The 20,179-nt window shown below is 39.6% G+C and overlaps 2 protein-coding genes across 3 annotated transcripts; one reads left to right on the top strand and one right to left on the bottom strand.

Annotated features, from left to right (window-relative positions):
* Nucleotides 1-905: 905 nt before the first annotated feature.
* On the top strand, nucleotides 906-6,178 carry cldnj (claudin j). Its single transcript, XM_061247251.1, has 3 exons — nucleotides 906-1,440; nucleotides 4,230-4,243; nucleotides 5,541-6,178. Exons 1-3 carry the CDS (start codon nucleotides 950-952, stop codon nucleotides 6,176-6,178), a joined length of 1,143 nt encoding a protein of 380 aa, XP_061103235.1. The 5' UTR covers nucleotides 906-949.
* A 5,969-nt stretch (nucleotides 6,179-12,147) lies between these two features.
* On the bottom strand, nucleotides 12,148-19,444 carry mettl27 (methyltransferase like 27). 2 transcript variants are annotated; one of them, XM_061249311.1, is made up of 6 exons: nucleotides 19,349-19,444; nucleotides 17,017-17,138; nucleotides 15,513-15,641; nucleotides 13,600-13,735; nucleotides 12,732-12,824; nucleotides 12,148-12,605 (listed from the first exon to the last, which is right to left on the bottom strand). In XM_061249311.1, the coding sequence occupies exons 2-6, from the start codon at nucleotides 17,125-17,127 to the stop codon at nucleotides 12,397-12,399; spliced, it is 678 nt and encodes a 225-aa protein (XP_061105295.1). In that variant the 5' UTR covers nucleotides 17,128-17,138; nucleotides 19,349-19,444; the 3' UTR covers nucleotides 12,148-12,396. The 2 variants fall into 2 exon arrangements, with proteins under 2 accessions (XP_061105295.1, XP_061105296.1); XM_061249312.1 differs by lacking the exon at nucleotides 15,513-15,641.
* Between the last annotated feature and the right edge of the window lie 735 nt (nucleotides 19,445-20,179).

Raw genomic sequence — 20,179 nt, 5'->3', positions numbered from 1 at the left:
AATTTGTTAACAATGCAGTATAGCCTAGGGATATATACATAATGTGAAATGCTTTTTTAAAATCTATGTACAGTATAATATAATATTGAATTAGCTTGAAAAGGTATACTTACTGAAGACTTATCAAAATACATGTACGTAGGATACTCAGATACTCAGGTGTCAGAAACAAAGGGTTGCTATTGCGTCATATAAGTATTGTATAGCATTGTCACTTGTGGGATAAGCAAGAGGTAAGGTTTAGGTGAATAGCTTTTTTTAAAGCTTTGAGCAGCATTAAACTATATTTTAATCAGCTTCACAAAATGGATTCCTTTAACTCTGGAAGCATATCTACTGAAGGCTCTTACTCTATATTTTTCACTAGCAAGCCAGATTCACTGATAATTTATATTTTAAATATCAAAATTAAAATACATTTTGGAACTGGATTTTGAACTGAATTTCATGTGAAAATTGAATGCAACATTTTAGCCCAGACACAGAGGATGCTAAACAAGCACAAAGAGCTGAGAAATGTTGGGTGAGCGATGAGAAAGGAACACCATCTCGAAACTTTTCAGCAAAGGTTAAGATCGGTTTCCAATGTGGGAGGAGCGGAAGAGGTGTTAAGTTCCATATTTAGCACATATGTGATCCCTTTACAACTGAACAAAGCTCTTTGCTAAAGTATGTTGGGGACAGATTTTTAGCCCTCCTGTCTGCCCCCCCCTCTCACACACCACCAGTGTCCATTGTCCTGAGAAAGAAAGAATCCTGTTAATCTGGTACTCAGGTGAGCTACAGCAGCAAACACCTCCCAACTTCAAAAAGGCATATAAACGCCTCCTGCCTCCACCCCAGTAAATACTCCTGCAAAAGCGTGAAGCCCTAGAGGAAGTAAACAGCCTGGGCACTGAGCTAGAGACAGCTGACGGGAGCTACAGGGAGAGCACTAGCAGGCTTCGCCATGTCATCGGTGGGAATGCAGATGCTGGCCAGCATCCTGGCAGTGGTGGGCTGGGCGGGGGTGATCGGCGCCTGCGGGATGCCCATGTGGAGGGTGACAGCCTTCATCGGCAACAACATTGTGACGGCGCAGACCATCTGGGAGGGCATCTGGATGAACTGCGTGGTGCAGAGCACCGGGCAGATGCAGTGCAAGTCGTACAGCTCCCTGCTGTCGCTCAGTGCTGACCTGCAGGCTGCCCGCGCCCTGATGGCTCTCTCCATCTCCGTGGGTTTGGTGGGCCTCCTCCTGACTTTCGTCGGGGGCAAGTGCACCAGCTTCGTACAGGGAGAGGTCAGGAAGGCCAGAATCATAATCACCGCAGGGGGCGTTCTCATCGCCTCCGGAGTCCTGTGCCTCATTCCCGTTTCCTGGTCTGCCAGCACCATCATCAGAAACTTCTACAACCCTCTGCTGATTGACGCCCAGCGCAGGGAGATGGGCGCCTCTCTGTACTTAGGGTGGGGGGCCTCGCTTCTTCTGATCCTAGCGGGGGGCCTGCTCTGCACTAACTGTCCCCCCAAGGAGAACACACCTTCTGTCAAATATCTCATTGTGAGGTCATCAAGAGCAACCAGCAATGCGGATTCCCAGAGGACAACTTTCCCGAGCTCACCAACTCCTACCAAGACTTATCTCTAAATAACTACCCTGCGCTGTTTACTTTTGTCTGTACATTTTTTGTGTGTGCAAGAATGAAGGACGTATATGAACAATGCACTTTGTAAGTGGAAATGAACAGACATTAGTAGTGTGTAAAAATATAACATTTAAAAATATTTTTTGTTGAATGAAATGTGTGTGTGGTGTATGTGTGAGAATGAGAGTGAGAGCGGTTTGGAGTACTTGTAAGATATTATATTTGAATGAGATGTAGATGTTCTTCAATGTTTAATAGAATACTGTGAATTATTGCTAATTTTTCAATTACTTTTCTGTTTCTTGTGTCATATAATATAATTGCACTTATCAAGACTTAAATAATCTTATACAGATTTTTCACTACTATGTTCAAATGATCTATATGTATGTTTACAAATTGTTTTCAATTTTGTCACAATAAAAAATGGACAAGCACATTTCAAGCTGTTGTTTCGGTCCAGCACCCAATGAAGATTTTTGTGGTGAAGTCATTGAAACAGCATATAGGAGTTCAGATGAAAACCTGGATACATTTGGTTTATGGAGGTATCACACTAAACAAATTTTCATTTGTCAACTGACATTTGGTCATTGTCAGTTTTTATGTTACAATTTGCTGGTATAATTTAAATGTAAGATTCAGATGAAGCAGAACCATACTAACATTCAAGAGCAGATTGTTGTAATTTGTATTTCAATACTTGCATCTTTCCTAGAAATGTTTAGACAAAGTTGGAAGTACAATTACAGTTGTGTATTATTAATTCAGTAATAATGCATCATCTTTGATAGCCAGATGTGCCATAAAAAGAAACTGAAAATATGAACTATTACCCAACTATTAAATGTCATCTTGTTATTTGAAAATATTTCAGGTTAACTTTTGTGTATTCTACCAATGTCCAAGGTGAAAGCGTACAACAGGTTCCACTAGAACCATAATGAGGCTTAGAGCAAGCGCACTTCCCTGTAACCATGGAGGGATTAACTGCTTTATTGTTCAATACTGAGCAAACAGTCTTATGTTTCACATGCGGAGCACTGTGTGGTGGATGTAATGTCATGTTCTCACATTAGCGGCTTCCAGTTTCCAGGTATTGAGATGGCTAAAATTGCAAAGGTTTTTATTGGCAGAAATAAGAAACCTATATTTTAGAGGTTAAATCCTTTATGAGTCTCTACTTCAATGTTCTTATTTTTAAAAGGGCAGCCATTTGAATCTGAAGCTGAAAATCATCTGGGGGCCTGCATACATTTAGAGAAAAGGTGAAAAGCTGCAATTATACACTCGGCTAAAGTGCCATATATGTTCCAGATATGTTCATTTAAAAAAATAAATATGGCAACCAAATATGGCATGTCCAGTTGCCACCCTAATTTGGAATGGCCAACTCTCTGCAACTGTGTTCATGCACAAACCATTATGATTCAGGAGAATTTAGGCATGTGCGTTTCTCCTGTGGTCAGTCTGCTCCCTTTCACAATGCAGACTTCAGCTAAGCTCGCTGAGTGGACTCAGAAGTATAAGTTTCATATGTGGCTTTGACATGCAGTCCATAGGCGCCCAATCGAACAGTGGCGGTTGCTAGAGAGTGATGAAACAATAACAATAACAATCTACCTTGACTATGACAACTACTATGATCACTACTATGACAACATACATCCTCAGAGGCAATATAATACATAAAACCGAATCAGTAAATTCTAAATGTTCTTAGTAAAGAGTAACATACACACACACAAACAAAATCACAGTCTGATACACTGCACAACATACAGGGAGGAATGGTTGGGTGTCTTTCTGAGACACATCGACAGGAAATCGATCCGGCAAATCGATCTGACTTCCAGACGACCACTCATACCTCCTGAACTAATGTTTCTTAGGAGTTCAAGCATCCAGCTAACTAAGTAATCCTGCTTCATGAAATATCCTTGTCTGTGGAATGAACCTATACCAGTGGTGAACAGTCATGTTTCACAGAGGGCCAATAGCATTTAATTTCAACCAATTACTTTACCTGCTGATTTCACTAATTAGTTCACTCCTCTCTGGTTAGAGTGTGTGTTGATTCATGAAATCTGCAGGTGTAATGATTGGTTGGTTTGAAAATCCCTCCATGGCGCATAATTGGCCATAACTGAGCTATCCGTGAAATTCTGAATCATTTGCAGGTATATACTTCCATCTAGTGGTGGAATTCCTTTGTTTATGAATCAGTACCAGCCCAATAAGTCAACCAATGGGCCACAGTCCAAGAAATCGTTGAGTCATTGTCACTGTTTAAACTAAATAAATAACTTGGAAGGAAGATAGGTGATGTGCAGGTATTCTTTTATTTTTATTTACATATTTTGTATTTTTTCTAAATGTTGCGTACATGCCTCAGTGAAACTAAGAACTGAGAGTTTCACATTCAGGTTACCGCAATTACAGTACAGTACAGTATAGTTAGCAAATGTCTCCGTCTGGCAGGCACGTAACCCCGTGTTCACACTATGAGCAACTTGGTCGACGGGTCGCTCAAGTGTACTAGGCTGAGGGAGGGGCAAGAGCTTCCCGCTGTGTCCTCGTTATGATCTCCTGCAAATACAGATTTTCTGTTGGAAGTTAACAACGGCAATCAATATAAAATGTACATTAACATCAATATAAATTATTGTTCAAGTTATTATTATTTGCTTTCGCTAGTTAGCGATATGTCTTTCTCATCTTACGAGATACCCTCTCTCAATAAGTAGATCACCAGCAATAGCCATCCAGTGCCGTATAAAACTCAGTAGCTCAGTATTGGGGTCGATGCGACTGATTTTGGCAGAGCAAAAGACATATATTTGCCATACCCGACCCTTGTGTTACGACACTAATAAGTAGGCTATTGAATGACAATATGTAATTATCATGTACGTACGATGATAACGTTTGTGGCGATGCAGTTTTTTTTTTTTTACCTATGGACAATTTTACATTACATTACATTACTGGCATTTGGCAGACGCTCTTATCCAGAGCGACGTACAGTTGATTAGACTCAGCAGGAGACAATCCTCTCCTGGAGCAATGCAGGGTTAAGGGCCTTGCTCAAGGGCCCAACGGCTGTGCAGATCTTATTGTGGCTACACCAGGATTAGAACCACCAACCTTGCGTGTCCCAGTCATTTACCTTAACCACTACGCTACAGGCCGCCCTGTAGCTTAGTGTGTGTGTGTGTGTGTATAGTGTATAGTGTGTGTGTAGTGTGTGTATAGTGTGTGTGTATGGTGTGTGTGTATATAGTGTGTGTGTACAGTGTGTGTACAGTGTGTGTACAGTGTGTGCTCACCTGGTCAGACGTGTTGTGCAGGCAGTGTGTGTGTGTGTGTGTGTGTGTGTGTGTGTGTGTATGTGTGTATAGTGTGTGTGTGTGTGTGTGTGTGTGTATGTGTGTATAGTGTGAGTGTGTGTATAGTGTGAGTGTGTGTATAGTGTGAGTGTGTGTATAGTGTGTGTGTACAGTGTGTGTACAGTGTGTGCTCACTGTACTTTTATTAATTAATAATTAATTAATTAATTAATAATTAATAAGAAGATATGAAACTTGGCAACGGTCATTGCATAACAAGCACAATTTTCAAGCAACTTTTCCTGTACACTTGTTTAAAAACGTTGGATTGTATCATCATCATCACAAGCTGTTCCTCAATTTGTTCTGTATATTATAGACACTGTGATTCATTTTTCCGATTGCATATGCAGCAACTGAGGGAAAAGTTTTTAGCGGGTATGATATTACCAGAGGTACACACCCCTAGCTCTTAAAAGATCTTAAAACCACCTGAAACACTGTCTGAAACACTAAGAATAATGCCTTCATTTTGTCTGTTTCCCTCTTTCCTTCCCATCAGACTCCCCCCCAGTGGAAGTAGCCATGGCTCTCCAGGTTCTGGGCATCACCATGTCGATGACAGGGCTGGTGGGCACCATCGTGATCTGCGCCCTTCCGATGTGGAGGGTGACGGCTTTCATAGGCACCAACATCGTGGTGGCTCAGGTCTTCTGGCAGGGCCTGTGGATGAACTGCGTGTACGAGAGCACGGGGCAGATGCAGTGCAAGATCTACGACGCCCTGCTGGACCTCTCCCCCGACCTGCAGGCCGCCAGGGGCCTGGTGGTCATCACCATCGTGCTGGCCTGCCTGGGCTTCCTCATCTTCCTGGTGGGCGCCCAATGCACAAACTGCCTGGACAACCCCAGAGTTAAGGCTCGCCTGGTGCTGGCGTCAGGGGTCACCTTCATGCTCTCTGGCCTCACCACCTTGGTGCCTGTCTCTTGGACTGCCAGCTCCATCATCCAGGACTTCTACAACCCCCTTGTGCCTGAGGCACTTAAGAGGGAGCTGGGAGCTGCTCTCTACGTGGGTTGGGTGACCGCTGGCTTCCTGCTCTTCGGAGGGGCGGTCCTCTGCACCACCTGTCCTCCCGAGAAGGTCAGCTACCCTGCTAGGTACACCATGGGGAAAGTCTCCACCCACAGCAGCAGCTACGCGATAAAGAACTACGTGTGACGAAAGCAGATCTGTCTCTGTGAGGGCCTATAGACGGGAGAGAGGCGATCAGCACACCTCTGGGGTGAGCTTACTTTAAACATCAACAGAGAATCACCACAATGGCATTCTACCTCATGTGCATAAAACTGGTGGATACCAAACAGCATACGAAATAAACTCACAAAAAAGCAGAGGTATTGCATCACATCATGCAGTGTAAGCATGCCTGTCAGACAATTTGACTGAATCAGACTAAAGGAATGATTGTGTCCTTTGCTAATGGACTAAAAGCACATTTCCCACAAAAACAGAAACAGTACCTTCATTTTCAAAAATGTGATTATCAGCCTAAGCAATTGAATAGTGCCTGCTGTTTGTCTTGTTAGAATGAATTTTGGCTATGATATCGCATTCAAGTGTTAAAAGTGTATTATTCTTTATCTACCTACCTACCTACCTACCTACCTACCTACCTACCTACATATATACCAGATATATATGATATATATAATTTTAGCAATAGAGCAGATGTAATCATCTACCGCTCTTTGACTTTTATTTTTAGACTGATTTTTATGTTTAGGAATAAATTACTGAGACATTTCTGCATGTTCGTGTATACTTTACTCTTTGCATTGCACATTTTAAACAGAAGTGGATTGTGGGGTACTCTTATTTCAGTCCTTTTGGTCAAAAAACATGCAGAGGTGCGGAATTTCGTAACTACAATCAGAATCAAATTGTGCTCAGTTTCTTTAGTTAAAATGAGCTGAAGGCAAAGATATGTTTATGGCAATACTGCCTTCATGAGTGAAATGGCGTTGTATGCTAACAGCAGTCTTCTATACCTAACTCTACACAGCATCACCACAGGTATAATAGCTAAGTAGAGAGGAACTACAAAAATTGAGAACCTGATTGGTAGTTCCACTGTAGCTAGTATTTGGAGTGCTGTGGTGACAGTGTTACCTATTGGACGATGCAAGGCAGATGTGGATAATCTGCAGTCTGCCCTATAAAAAGAAGTTGGCCAGCCAGATGATATCAGTGAATGGTGAATCAGCAGAATGGGTGGGGACCTATATAAACACACATTTATATTTTTAAAAATGCACTTCTCAATTTGTAGTTTCTTGTGGGGAATTCATTAGTCGTCGAATGAAAGAACTACATAGTCCTTAGTTGCTGGTGGGAAAAAAAATTGAAATGAAGTTCATGATTCCTCTGCCCGAGGATCAGTAGATGCAAACCAACCCCATAAATATCTATGGTCCAGCATCATATTGTTCTTTGGAAGAACCCAACTTGTTGTAATTCCAAAGACAAACCCACTGCTGGTGTGTGTGATCAAAAAGCACAATTGTATTTTCTTCTGACCATTTACACTGCAGTTGAAGTTCTAATGTTGTTAATGTCGACACTTATTACTGATTACCCTCAATGTTAACCAAGAAAACCAACTGGCATAGAGGTTGTGTAGAGACTTCCCCAAGCAACCATGTTATGTAGATCTCCAACTGTGGCCCCTGAACATTGCTTTGCCTCGCATCCATCTGCCTCATATTGCATTCATTCCCTAATTATTGACCCAGTAGTGTAATGTGGCATCTGTTTTTTATTTTTTATTTCTTTTGTTTGTAACCATTTCTTGTACTTGTAAAAGCCAACAACACTTTGTCTTGTTCTGAATATGCCTTTTTACAATCTGTTAAAATCGGAAAATATAAAGGAATTGTGTGTCGTGTTTTCTCTTAGAAAATTAAGAAAACATGCAAGTTGATCACAGGAACCAAACATTAGCATACGATTATATTATTTCTCTGACTTCCTACACAGGTAAACTGCCTTCTCAAAGTCTTCCACCTCCATAACCAAAATCAGAAATCGCTCAAGGTGATTTTTGTACTCCTTGTTGCTTTCATCTCCCCTTGTGGTGATACACACGTAGCCACCTGCAATGGACATTTTTGGAGCATAACTTCTGTTTCATTTGCAAATATACCCTACCATGCTTCATGTAGCTTGGAAATACTGACCTGGCTTAGCAACTTGCCATAGTTCTCTCACGATGGTAAATGGCAAATGTGCATCACTTAGGGCTCCAACAATGAGGACAGCATCATATGGCCCTCACCTTCACCATCTTGGAAATCCACATATAATGCCAGTGTCCTTTTCACTACGAGGGTCCAGCAAACTAAATGCATATTACTTTATAATTCTGAAAACACAGAGAAACATCAATAGAATGTCCATTGTATACTTAGAATTTATCTGGAGGAATGATCATTGTAGTCCATTTCGCCATTGTATACTTCCACAAAAGTACTTGTATGTAGGAATGTTATCATTTACGTTGACACGATGAGCCCATGTACAAGCATCTCTGGCCATTATCGGTAATGTAGTTGCAGAGAAAATCCTTGTGTAAGAAAATTCATTAGCAACTTCAGCTCAAAGAACTGACTACTGGAATGTTATTGAAGTGGCGACTAAAAAGCATTTTAGCTAATTACATTTCCAATGGTGTATAGTTTGTTAGGCTTGCATAAAACAACACAGAATTTTTCACCTGCATAACGAAACCGTAGCATTTTCAAGATGCACACTGAGACTGTAGTGCAGTTATTTCACGGCAAAAAAGGTTGATGTTACTGTATTTTCTGGTCATGTGATCGCCTGCATGGGTGGCCTTCCCCAGTCTCTGCGTTCAAGGGTGGTGTTTGAGCTCCCATTGCCTTCTGGGTAACACAGGCTGGAGATTAAAGCCAGTTTTGAGAAGTTTTGCCCCATATTTAGGAACTGGCTACACTGGCGGTGAATTTAAAAATGCCTACACAGATAATTTAAGCATTAAATCCAAATAAGCTTAAAAAAGTGCAGTGCACCTTCAAGAACTATAAACACAGGCAGAAGGTGAGTCAACCATTGTCAAGGATAGGAAGGGATTTACAATGGTCTTGTAACACAAAAATCTTGCCTATTGTACCTTTAACTGTGAAGAGTAATGATAGGCACATCTATTGACCAGAAGATGTCACTAGAGAGGCAGGTGTAAAATGCTTCATGACGCTGACACTACAACCAATCACTTCAACTGTGTCATTGCTTCGGAAAGTATGTACTTGTGCCCATACTGTACAATAATTTTACACGCAGCAAAATAAGCATTAATGATAGCAACTATTTGTGGTTTTGGTCTTCTTCACTGGTAGAACATGTGTTTTCTCATTTGGCGCAACTAATCATTTTGCTTATATTTTATCATATGTATATTATTATTTATTTTTATTTATCAGGGACAGTGCATATTTACCAACATTTCCAGTTTCCACATCAAAGTAAATGCACCAGAGTTAGCTAAGGAGATAATTTTCATCTGTAGTTCCTAGTGTGCATGTCTTTGGAGTGAAAAGAAGTAAGATCTTTTTGTTCATCAAGGCCTGAATCTCATTCAGTCCCAATAGTCTTTTAATGCAAGTCTTTAAACAGACAGTGCATATTCCTTGTTCAGCTATGTCTACAAATAATGCTAATGCCTTGTTCTTGGTACTTTTTTATAGTAAAGAAATAGTGTATGTATGTAAACTGATCAGCCACAACATTAAAACCACCTGCTTTCAGTTTTTCATGCTGTATAAACTTGTCTATAAACACTTAATATTTCATTATACGATATGTGTACTTATAAAAGCGGATCATAAGTGAATTGCATTGAAAAATATAATTTTTAAACGAAAATGGAAATCTTGTAAGCTCACTGGGAGGGGTGCATTGTTTTGTGATTTATATAACTTTGTACATACAGGTATTCACAATTACGTCTTAACAGATGTTCCAGGACCTGTAGAAGTTTTCATATTTAATACCCTCCATATTTAAAATACATGGCATCTCATTCTACATCAGTTTCACCCTTCCGCCCTCCATTGGAATTACATGGTAATTGCATGTGGTAAAACTTGGTGGGTGGTCTTTATTCAAAAACATATATTCTACTTGGAGCACCTGTTAAGATATAGTGGGTGGTCTTTATTTAAAAAAATATGGAGCACCTGTTAAGATAGATACTATAGATACACTGGTACATACCAAGATATTTACATTTCAAAACAATGCAATTCACTTAAGATTATCTGCTTATATAATACACATCATATAATTACATATGAAGTGTTTATAGACAAGTTTATACAGTAGTTTAAAGCATTTTTAAACATAATAAAATTGGTTTAAGCAGGTGATTTTAATGTTGTGACTGACTGGCGTATGTATGTATGTATGTATGTATGTATGTATGTAATAAAGTGAATAGTCTCCTGACTAGGGATGCTTTTTTGGGAAGTAGGATATGTTCCTGGATCAACATCACTATTGTTGTTCCTGGAATAACATTCCTATAAAACAATCATTGTCTTCTGATGTCATCAGTGTGTGCAGCTTCCCCCAGAGCCAAAATTATTATTATTGATTAATGTTTATTATTAACCAAGGGGCCAGCCTATTCATATGAAGTCACCCCCTAATGAAACCTATATTTTTGCTCAAAAGGCCCCATTGGACTCCATTCATGTTTGACAGCAAGAAAAAAAACATTTCCATTCATATATATCGAAAGATATACCTTACTAAAGTTGTTTATTTTTCTAGGTGTGTTCCCTGAACTATCACTTAGGCGGTTGCTTAAGGGATAGCTTCTACATGCGACGTTACGATGCCCATCGATCGCTCTAAGATTATTCACTCCATGCATCTTGACTGCGTTATGAGAGAAAGTAGTGTTCTTTATGAATAAAACGCTGCAGGAATACTTAAAACAGTGGTCGTAACAGTGGTGGCCACTAGCGGAGTGAGCTGACAACATCGATAAGGTATAGCTAAGAGTGGTCCAGACCAACCTTACGAAAGTGCCACTTAGAGAAGGTATACTTAGCTAAGAACATTTCGAGAAACACGCTGAAACGTTAAGGTAGAGCTTAAGGTATAATTTATGAACGATGTAGTGTTAAGAAGGCTTCAGGAAACACAGCCCTGATGGCTTCTTTCATTTCACAATTGAGGCCACTGTGCTCCTGGGAACACTCCAAGCTTCATAAATTGTTTTATACCCTTGCCCTGATCTACCCCATATCAAAATTCTATCACTGAGGTCTGTAGAGAGTTCCTCGGCTTAAGTTAAGTTATAGACACATCTCAAAGCCAATTAAAGGGAACAGGACGCAAACTGACCACAATTTGGAGTGCCACAGCAAAGGGACTTAATACTTATACAAATGAGATTTCAGTTTTAGATTTTTAATAAATTTGCTTTCACTTTGTCATTATGGGTTGTGAGCGTAGATTGATGGGGGGAGGGGGGGGGGGGGGTTGCAATTTTATCCATTTAAAATTAAATCTACAACACAGTAGTATGCAAATAGTGAAGGGGTCTTAATACTTTCTGAAGCCACTGAAGCAACAGTAAGCTCATGTTCAATCAATCAAAATATGTTATAATCCATTTATTTTGGATTTTTGCATGCATTGATATCCGTGAAAATGGATCATTCCGGATCAATATTATAAAATCTTTAGCAAACATTGGCAAAACCATGAGTGATTCCTTTAAGGTGCCACTATATTTTCATTAAATCTATGATTAAAAAAATAAAATGAAATCATTGTAAAGGTTAGGCTGATTGAAGAGTCTAAATTGCCCGGGGGTATGAGTGTGTGAGTGAATGGTGTGTGTGCCCTGCAATGGACTGGCAACCAGTCCAGGGTGTATTCCTGCCTTTTGCCCAATGTATGCTGGGATAGGCTCCAGCCCCCCTGTGACCCTGTTCAGGATAAGCAGGTTAGGATAATTAATTAATTAATGAATATTCTGCCTGTGCACATATAGAGTACATTCATCAATACAAAATCTGGATAATTCATTTTTGGTCACTGAGACAAAACACATTTGATGAAGATCTGTGGATCTGCATAGTAAAAAAAAATGCCTGTTTAATATAAAAGTTAAAACTTTTTTTATTTAATCTTCAGCATACATATTTTCTTACGAGAGCCGCAAATGGAGATTAAACCCGTCAATAATCTTATTTTTTGAATTGAGAATGGGTTATTGAAATTTTTTTCAATTCAATTACTTTTCATATGCCAATTAGGTATTTGTGCAAAATGGAAAATGCACATTCACAAATATGTATGCATTTGCAAAAATCAGTGCCCAAACATTTGCATTCCGTTTTATGTTACTTCTCTGACTTCCTATACAAGTACACTGCTCCAGGTATGTACTCTGATTCTGCGTCACAAACTGCCTTCTCCCAGCGTTCCACCTCCATAACCGAAATCCGGTTCCAGAGCCCTTCCATCTCCATCTCGCTCAGAATTCGCTCAAGGTGATTTTTGTACTCCTTGTTGCTTTCATTTCCCCTTGTGGTCACACACACATAGCCACCTGCAATGGATATTTTTGGAGCATGACTTACATTACATTACATAAATGGCATTTGGCAGACGTGCAGACTTCTGTTTCACTTGCACATATACCCTACCATGCTTCATGTAGCCAGTGAATACTGACCTGGCTTAGCAACTTGCCATAGTTCTCTCACGATGGTAACTGGCAAATGCGTACAACTTAGGGCTCCAACAGCGATGACAACATCACACGTCCCTGAAGGAGAAACAAGGCAGGAACAAAAACATGGCCATTATATAACGTTGATACAGCACAAAGTTAGTTACCAGTAACCATAAAATGATCTGCAGCTGTGTGTCTGCAAATTCTACCAGTTTCTGGAGAGTAGTATTACACAAGTGCTTTACCAATGTCTGGAGCCTACAAAATGATTATCATGAGAAACAAATAAACAAGATGTTGAAAAAATGAATTGTTTCTTCAGATATATGAAACTGGGAATTTACTGGGACCCCGATAATGAGCAAAAAAAAAGCCTGCCTAAAATAAACAACGTAGGTAAACAACCATATCATATGGTCAAAATATTATATCATTTCATACTAAAATACAAACAGTATTTTAACCATTTTATTTCCCAAAGATATGACAAACTCCTATGACACACTCCCTTCATAAGGATAAAACTTGCCCTTTACAGAGTTTTCTGAGACTGAACACATTGATTTATTGAAGTATACAGAATACTTTAATAAACTCGTTTTGTGGTTTGTTAACCTCTGCTTGATTGATTTAGTGGTGCGTTTTCCTCATGCAACGCATATGCATTGTCTGGAACAAGGTGTTATAGACAGACGTTATGAAAATTTAGCTTAATGATGCATCACACGTGTGGACAATTTTATCCTGCCTTTTCTGCTCGTCTTCATCAAGAGTGCCAGTATTTGGAGCGGAAAGCATTTTTAACACCTGATTTTCCTGATTTCTGCAACTGGTTAAAGGCACAAAGATATAAATATTACAAGGATACCAGCTTTGATAGGCAAGGCTGTGGGTCCCAGGAGACACTGCTTCAGCTCCTGGTAAAGTCCTTTTCTCTTGGCCACTTCAAGCATTTTAGCACTGGAATCCAGTCCCACAAAATACTGAAATCCTTTTTTCTGCAGCTATTGACAAAGACATATAAGCAATGTAATAATGAACAATGCAATAACACCAGATGAATGTGTTTACAACCACTCTTCACTTGTTCCTTGAAGGATCACAGGCAAAAATCACACCAAGATTTTACAGTTCAAGTAAAAGTACAAATTGCTGTAATGAAGGTGGAGCCAGATTATTCATGATTATTCAGATTATTTTGTATATTAAGCAAGCATCTGCATAAGATAGGAAACTGTCAAAGAAGAATAGGTTGCATTTCCTGATTATTTTGCAATGATGATAGATTGTTGGCTTTTTGTCCAGTATTTGTAATGCTTGTTTGTATAGTGCGTGTAATGGTTTCAGTGTAGTTGCGCTTGGTCGAGACCAGCCTGTAACGCAGTATGAAAGATAAGATCACTGAATGCATTTAAAGTAGTGCTGCCTCAGTTCATCAAGACATGCATCCATCATAGATATGCAGCCTGCCATAACAGAAGCCCAAGGCTCTCTCCCTTCCTTCCTCAACAAAAAAAGCATAAAACCAAATAGCATAAAATAAACATGCTATGGCATATCTATGATGCACTGACAAGCTCTGTCTTTGCGTACTTTTGCCAAATTCATGCTCCTTTGCCATGTTTCTGGGCATGGTGCCCTTTTCTGTGTTGGGAGGGGGAGGGGTGTGACACCAGAGCCTGTGGTTTGTGATCAGATTTCAGTAGAGATGAAGAAGCCCCGATACAGCAAAGTGAAAAGACAAGCCGAGAGGGCTCATTCAGTTAACCTTGGAATTTCTTTACATCTGCGGCTCCAGCTGAAGTGTGACGGGGGATGAAAAGCGAGGTGGAGTTGGTGTGTTTTGTGTTGGACCTGTAAATAATGCTACTTTTAGCTATCCAGATACAAAAATGAGGGCAACATTGCTATCAAATTCTGCCCTCCCATCTAGATGTGTTCCCCCATATGGGGACCACTGTTACTGTTTATAGTTGTAGTTCAGCAATTCACTTACATTTATTGTAGACAACCCATTTGGATGGGGGAACTGAATTCAGTACAGTATGCATGTCTATGTGTAGCTAACTTGACTAGCAATGCACGTACGATTAGTATGATACAGATTCTGTCTGTATATTCCAGTTCTAAATAAATATTCAGAATAGTTAAATACTGAACAAGGAAAACTTGTGTAATGATCGTAGTATCACTGCTGTGCATGTTGCTAAAAAAAATGTATTTTCAATATCCATGATCACCTCACTTCATCGCTTGGCATTTTGCTAGCAGCATTAATGTGTTTCTTGTCCTCAACAAAGCTGTAGGCAGGGTTTAGGATGGAGTAGAAGACTTCTTTGATTGTAACCACATGGCCACAACAAGACCAAAAAGCCTGTGTCAAAGGCCTTTAAGATGGAATCTGATTTAATTTGGTAGGTAAAACACCTAAGGAGCAACCTGATGTTTTCATCTGGCATACAGTCTCAAGTAAGACGGTGAGTTTGAAATGTGGGTATTTACAGAGATCTCAAAAGAAAAATGACAAATTCCTCACACTTCTCTCATCTGGGACGGCTCAATACTGAAGCAGAGGAAGCCCTTACTATGGACTACGCCACTGAATAGTCAATTCAATTATGACAGTTCCTGGAAATAGTATCTGAGAATGCTGCTGCTCTTGCTTCCGTAACGGCTTTCTGGTATTCCATAGCTGCAGTAAAGTAACCTCACCCTGCTGATACAGGGCGTGTGCAGGGTTGGAGTAACCCTAATGTGAAGAGAGAAGATGAAAGTATTTACCGATGAGCATGCCAGCCCTGTGCCACAGGCCACATCCAGAACCACTGCTTTCTCTCGTTCTCCCTCAAAAGCACTGGACAGGCACTCAGCAACAAGCAAAGGGGCATGGTAATCCAATATCTCTAAATCCTGGATACAAGAAATTCAACGAGAAATGAAAATGTTGCATTATGACTGCAATTATTCACAGACAAGGGCCTAGATAGCTTTGACAAATAAATGCAAGCAATTTAAGAAGAAAATATTTTACATTAGCTCAGGAGGTAAAAATGGTATTCTGGCAGTCGGAAGATTGCCACTTTGATCACCCGCCCTGGGTGTGTCGAAGTGTCCCAATGGAAGGCCAAATCACGAATAATGCCTAAAGATGCACTTTTGTGTAAGATGTTACATCTAAAGATGAATTTTACACTTCTCGTGCTTTGGCCTTCCATATTTCCCTGAGTAAGACACCTAACTCCCAATGGCAGCATGGCAGCCTATCGCTGTGTGCGAGTGCGTGTGTGAAAGGGTGTATGAGAGACATTCATTGTCAAGTGCATTGGATAAAAGCACTATATAAATGCAGTCCATTACCATTATGTTCGTGTATGTATGTGTAGTCACAGTTCCCTTGTCTGGCAGCATTAGTGAAATGCAGGACTAGTTAGGACAATTGACATATTTAGATACAAATATTAACGAATATGCAAGTAAATGATTTTAGGTTCGGCGCTCAATGGATCTGCTTCAGGTACTACCATGCACACACCAGCATGCACTACCCTATCTAGAGGGAGCACAATACACCTAAACAGGGTTAAGTTTCCCAAAGCATGTCATAGCAGTAAGAATGTCTTTAAGTGTCTTTTCAAGACATTCGCTGATTTTGTTTCCCAAAACATGCCACTGCTCAAGTAGCACGTGAATTTCATTTTATTTTTTTCCACGGCATCCTGGGACTAATTGTGAGTATTGGGTGTGCCAATCCCTTTCAGCCTTTGTCTGAGAGAGGACAAGTAAATTACCTATGAAACCTATCTAAACATACATACAGTCCCCTACCCCACTACAAATGAATGTTTTTTAGACATGAGTTTTGGTAAAGTGATCTTATGTTCTACTGCTTCTGTAAGTTCAATTTTTGGTGAGTAAAAAGGCTATTCAAACTGCCTCAGTAAATTGGGTATTGGCTATTGTCTGATTTAAAATAAATTGAAGAAAGTGCAATTTGTAAGCACAAACTTCTTAATGTCATTTTGCTTCTACACTGTAAACACACGTGAAATGTTAAAGGAGTAACATGGTTGGTCACACTTTCTCGGTTTTTATATGCAATTTGCACAAGAGGGCATTGAAGAAACACGATGAAAGTATTAAATATGTCTGTTCTTTAGTTTTGGAGTAAGTAAGTGTTTAAAATTGGTTGAGAATGTTCTCCCCTGTAACTTGTGACCCATAGTATTGTGTATTTATATAATGACTATTAGTACTAGTATTATTAACAATAATAAAGGAGAGTTACCTGGTCATAGTTTTCAGCCCAATTGTTGTAGAAACCTTCATCACATTTATTACTATGGGCAGACAATACAACAGATCTAATGTCTGCAAAAGTTCTGCTGGAGTTTGCCATTCCTGTTGGTCCTGTCAATAGAAACATACAGTTAAATAATATTTAAAGTGCGTCTGCTCAGTCAAAATGGTAACAATCCATCTCAAATGAATAAAAGTTCAGTGACATTTGGGACATAGTGCATTTTAAATATATGTATATTATGTAATTTTGTTTTATTTTTTTATTCAATATGCCCACCATGAATAGTTACAAGCCTGTGCGTATTAATTTGACATAAAAAAAGGGACGATGTTTGTAGTGGCAAAGTCCTTTACCTGCCGCTACTGGCTGCTAACAGGCATACTTTGTTGAAGACGTGCACTCAAACATAATACTCAAATCACTTGATGTTAATTGTCTTTTATTCTCACCATGTCCATATTCGTCCATTTCATCCGTTACTCCAATAGTAACAGGCAACCAATAAAACATAATAAACAGCCACAGATTTATTCTGGCGTAATTGAGCACAAATGAGTACAGTCAAAAACTGTTTGCTTCCCTCTATTAGCAACAGCTGGGCATTGCCTGACAATTACCTATATAAACTTGCATGACCCCACATTACCTGTAGTCAGCCTGGTCATTGACATGCACCACCTGGTGGCATGGATGACTAAAATGCATATGGCTCTTACAATGTTAGAATTTGGATACAAAATTCCCTAGATTATTTTAGATTCCCAGAGAGAAACAAATATCTGGTGCAAATATTACACATTGAGATTTGGATAATAACTTTTTGATAACCTTAAGCTTGTTTTGTGGAATTTTTGGTCTCCTTTAAGACATACCTGGTTATGCTGTCATAAAATTCCTTCTTACCGAGTCCCGACCTGTTTAAATTCCGGCAGATGTCCATGCAAGCTAATTGCCATCTACGTTTTGGTCGCAGTACATTCAGATTCTTAGGTTATTTTTACCGTGAAGAGAGCCTGACCCGTAAATGTAGTCTATAAATGTGTTTTACTGTCGAGTACAGTAAATCCTCAAATTGCGTCCGGGATTCTATTTGAAGCCGGGCCTCGGATAATAGCCGGGGGCGTGGCCGACAAGGCGGGCCCCCAAATACAAGGCGGGCTCCCAAATACAAGGTGGGGTAATATTGCCTATAAGTAGGGCTATCAGTCCATGAGCACTAGAAGACATTGTTTCGATTTAACTCAATTAAATAAAAGACCTCTTCTTAATATTTTATATTGTTGGTTAGTTTAATACTGTTGCCAATGAAAAGTCGTTGTCGTACACCATGGGTCTCCAAAACGTTGCTCTCAAGCTACCAGTCGCTTGCCGCCCGCTTCTAAGTAGCTTGCCAAAGGCTGAAGCAGTATACATTTAAACACAGTTGTTGCCGCAAGCCATTCCAGCCTACGAATTTAATAAAAAGTAAATCAGGCAAAATTAAAAATTAACTCAATTTAGGCTACTTGGCTACGCAATAAGGTTTCCATGTATTTACAGCACAGTTCAATGAATGAATGAAAGCGGCTTCCTTGGCTCGCAATAAACAGACGGGTGGAAATCCCGACACTCTTTCAACTACATAAAACTTAACTGTGAACCATCAAATACCCCCCAGATTTCAGTGCACATCAGTCCCAACATTTAGCAATAGAATCAAACAGTCCAAAAGTAAATTAAATCCCAAACCAAAGCGAAAATCTTTTGATAGCCTACCGGTATGCTGCTCCAAACGAAACGCATGTCTCACAATAAAACGCACTTTAGGAAAAAAAAGATCCTTAACTTGCTGTTATCTACGCTAATTGGTTATTGTTCATGAAGGCGTGTCTGGCAAGTTGTTATTTTTCTGGACTTGTATGTGATTTATTGTGTTTGAGAATATTTGCAATAAACTAAGTCTGTTGAGACATTAGACATTGAGACTCTTGACTATGACTTACCAAGCGGTGTTTCCTGATTAGTCTACACTAATTGATTTCTGAGCGGTTACAGGAAGTGTTGAACAGTGTTGGCCCACTTTAAGTGTAGCCTTTTACTTTATTTCTAAGAATAAAATTCTACAACAGAAGCCTAATAATGAATAAAGGCCTGCCTCGAATACAAGCCTGCCCCAAATAAAGGCCTGTGCTTTGTGCAGCCTAAGTAAATAAAAGACCCCGGACACAATTTGAGGAAATAAATTTTTTTGATAAGACTATAGTCACCCCTTTAGATTAAAAAAAAAATCACAGTTTGAGGCACTTCATGCATGCGCTGTCCTAAAATGAATTCTTACCGTGCAAAATGCACTGAGCACTTATTCCGAATTTTTCTGGTTTGTGAAGTGACTCTGCTTCATGTCCAACGTCTGGTTGTCACTAGAAGGTCACGCTCTGAACTCATCATAATATATATAGCAACGACCCCTTTCAGTCGACTTGATCTTTAGTTCTGTATAATGGTCAAACACTTAGAAGTGCATTAGCGCCATCTACTGAATGTATTCAATTCAATTCATTTTATTTTGTATAGAGCTTTTCACAGAAGACACAAAGTCACAAAGACGCTTTACGGAGTGAATTAAACATATCAGCCCTAAGCCCCCAATAGCAATGTACGTAATTATTTCTTTGGAATGTATTTCTTGATTCAAAATAAATAATAATAAGAAGAACAACAACACACATAACCCTCCCATCGCGAAACACGTTCATTTCGATTTCTCTGTTTCCCTGGCAGCTGACTCCCACCAAACCCTTTCTCAAATTCCCTGAATCTCGTCCCCCTTCACATCAGTAATTCCCGAAATGTCTAGCTGCATGCACCACCATCTTGACCTTCTCTGATTTCGTGACAATCTCACAAGCACGATTACTAACCATTGCAGTAAAAGCTAAAAGTCTTCTATCCATATTTATGTTTTGTCTGTGTCCTCCTTGTTCATCTTCCACTGACATAGCTCTGACCTAGCTATTTTTTCCTCACTATTCCCCTTTCTTTTTTGCTTCTGCATAAAACATTTCCCCCTGAGCTCCTATGCGTTCCAGCTCACTCTGTCCCCATGGCCATGGATTACTTCATTACATTACATTACATTATTGCCATTTGGCAGACGCTCTTATCCAGA

The sequence above is a fragment of the Conger conger genome, chromosome 7 (genome assembly GCF_963514075.1).
Source record: "Conger conger chromosome 7, fConCon1.1, whole genome shotgun sequence".
NCBI lineage: Eukaryota > Metazoa > Chordata > Actinopteri > Anguilliformes > Congridae > Conger > Conger conger.
Note: the sequence above shows the minus strand (reverse complement) of the source record. Positions and strands in the feature narration are given on the sequence as shown.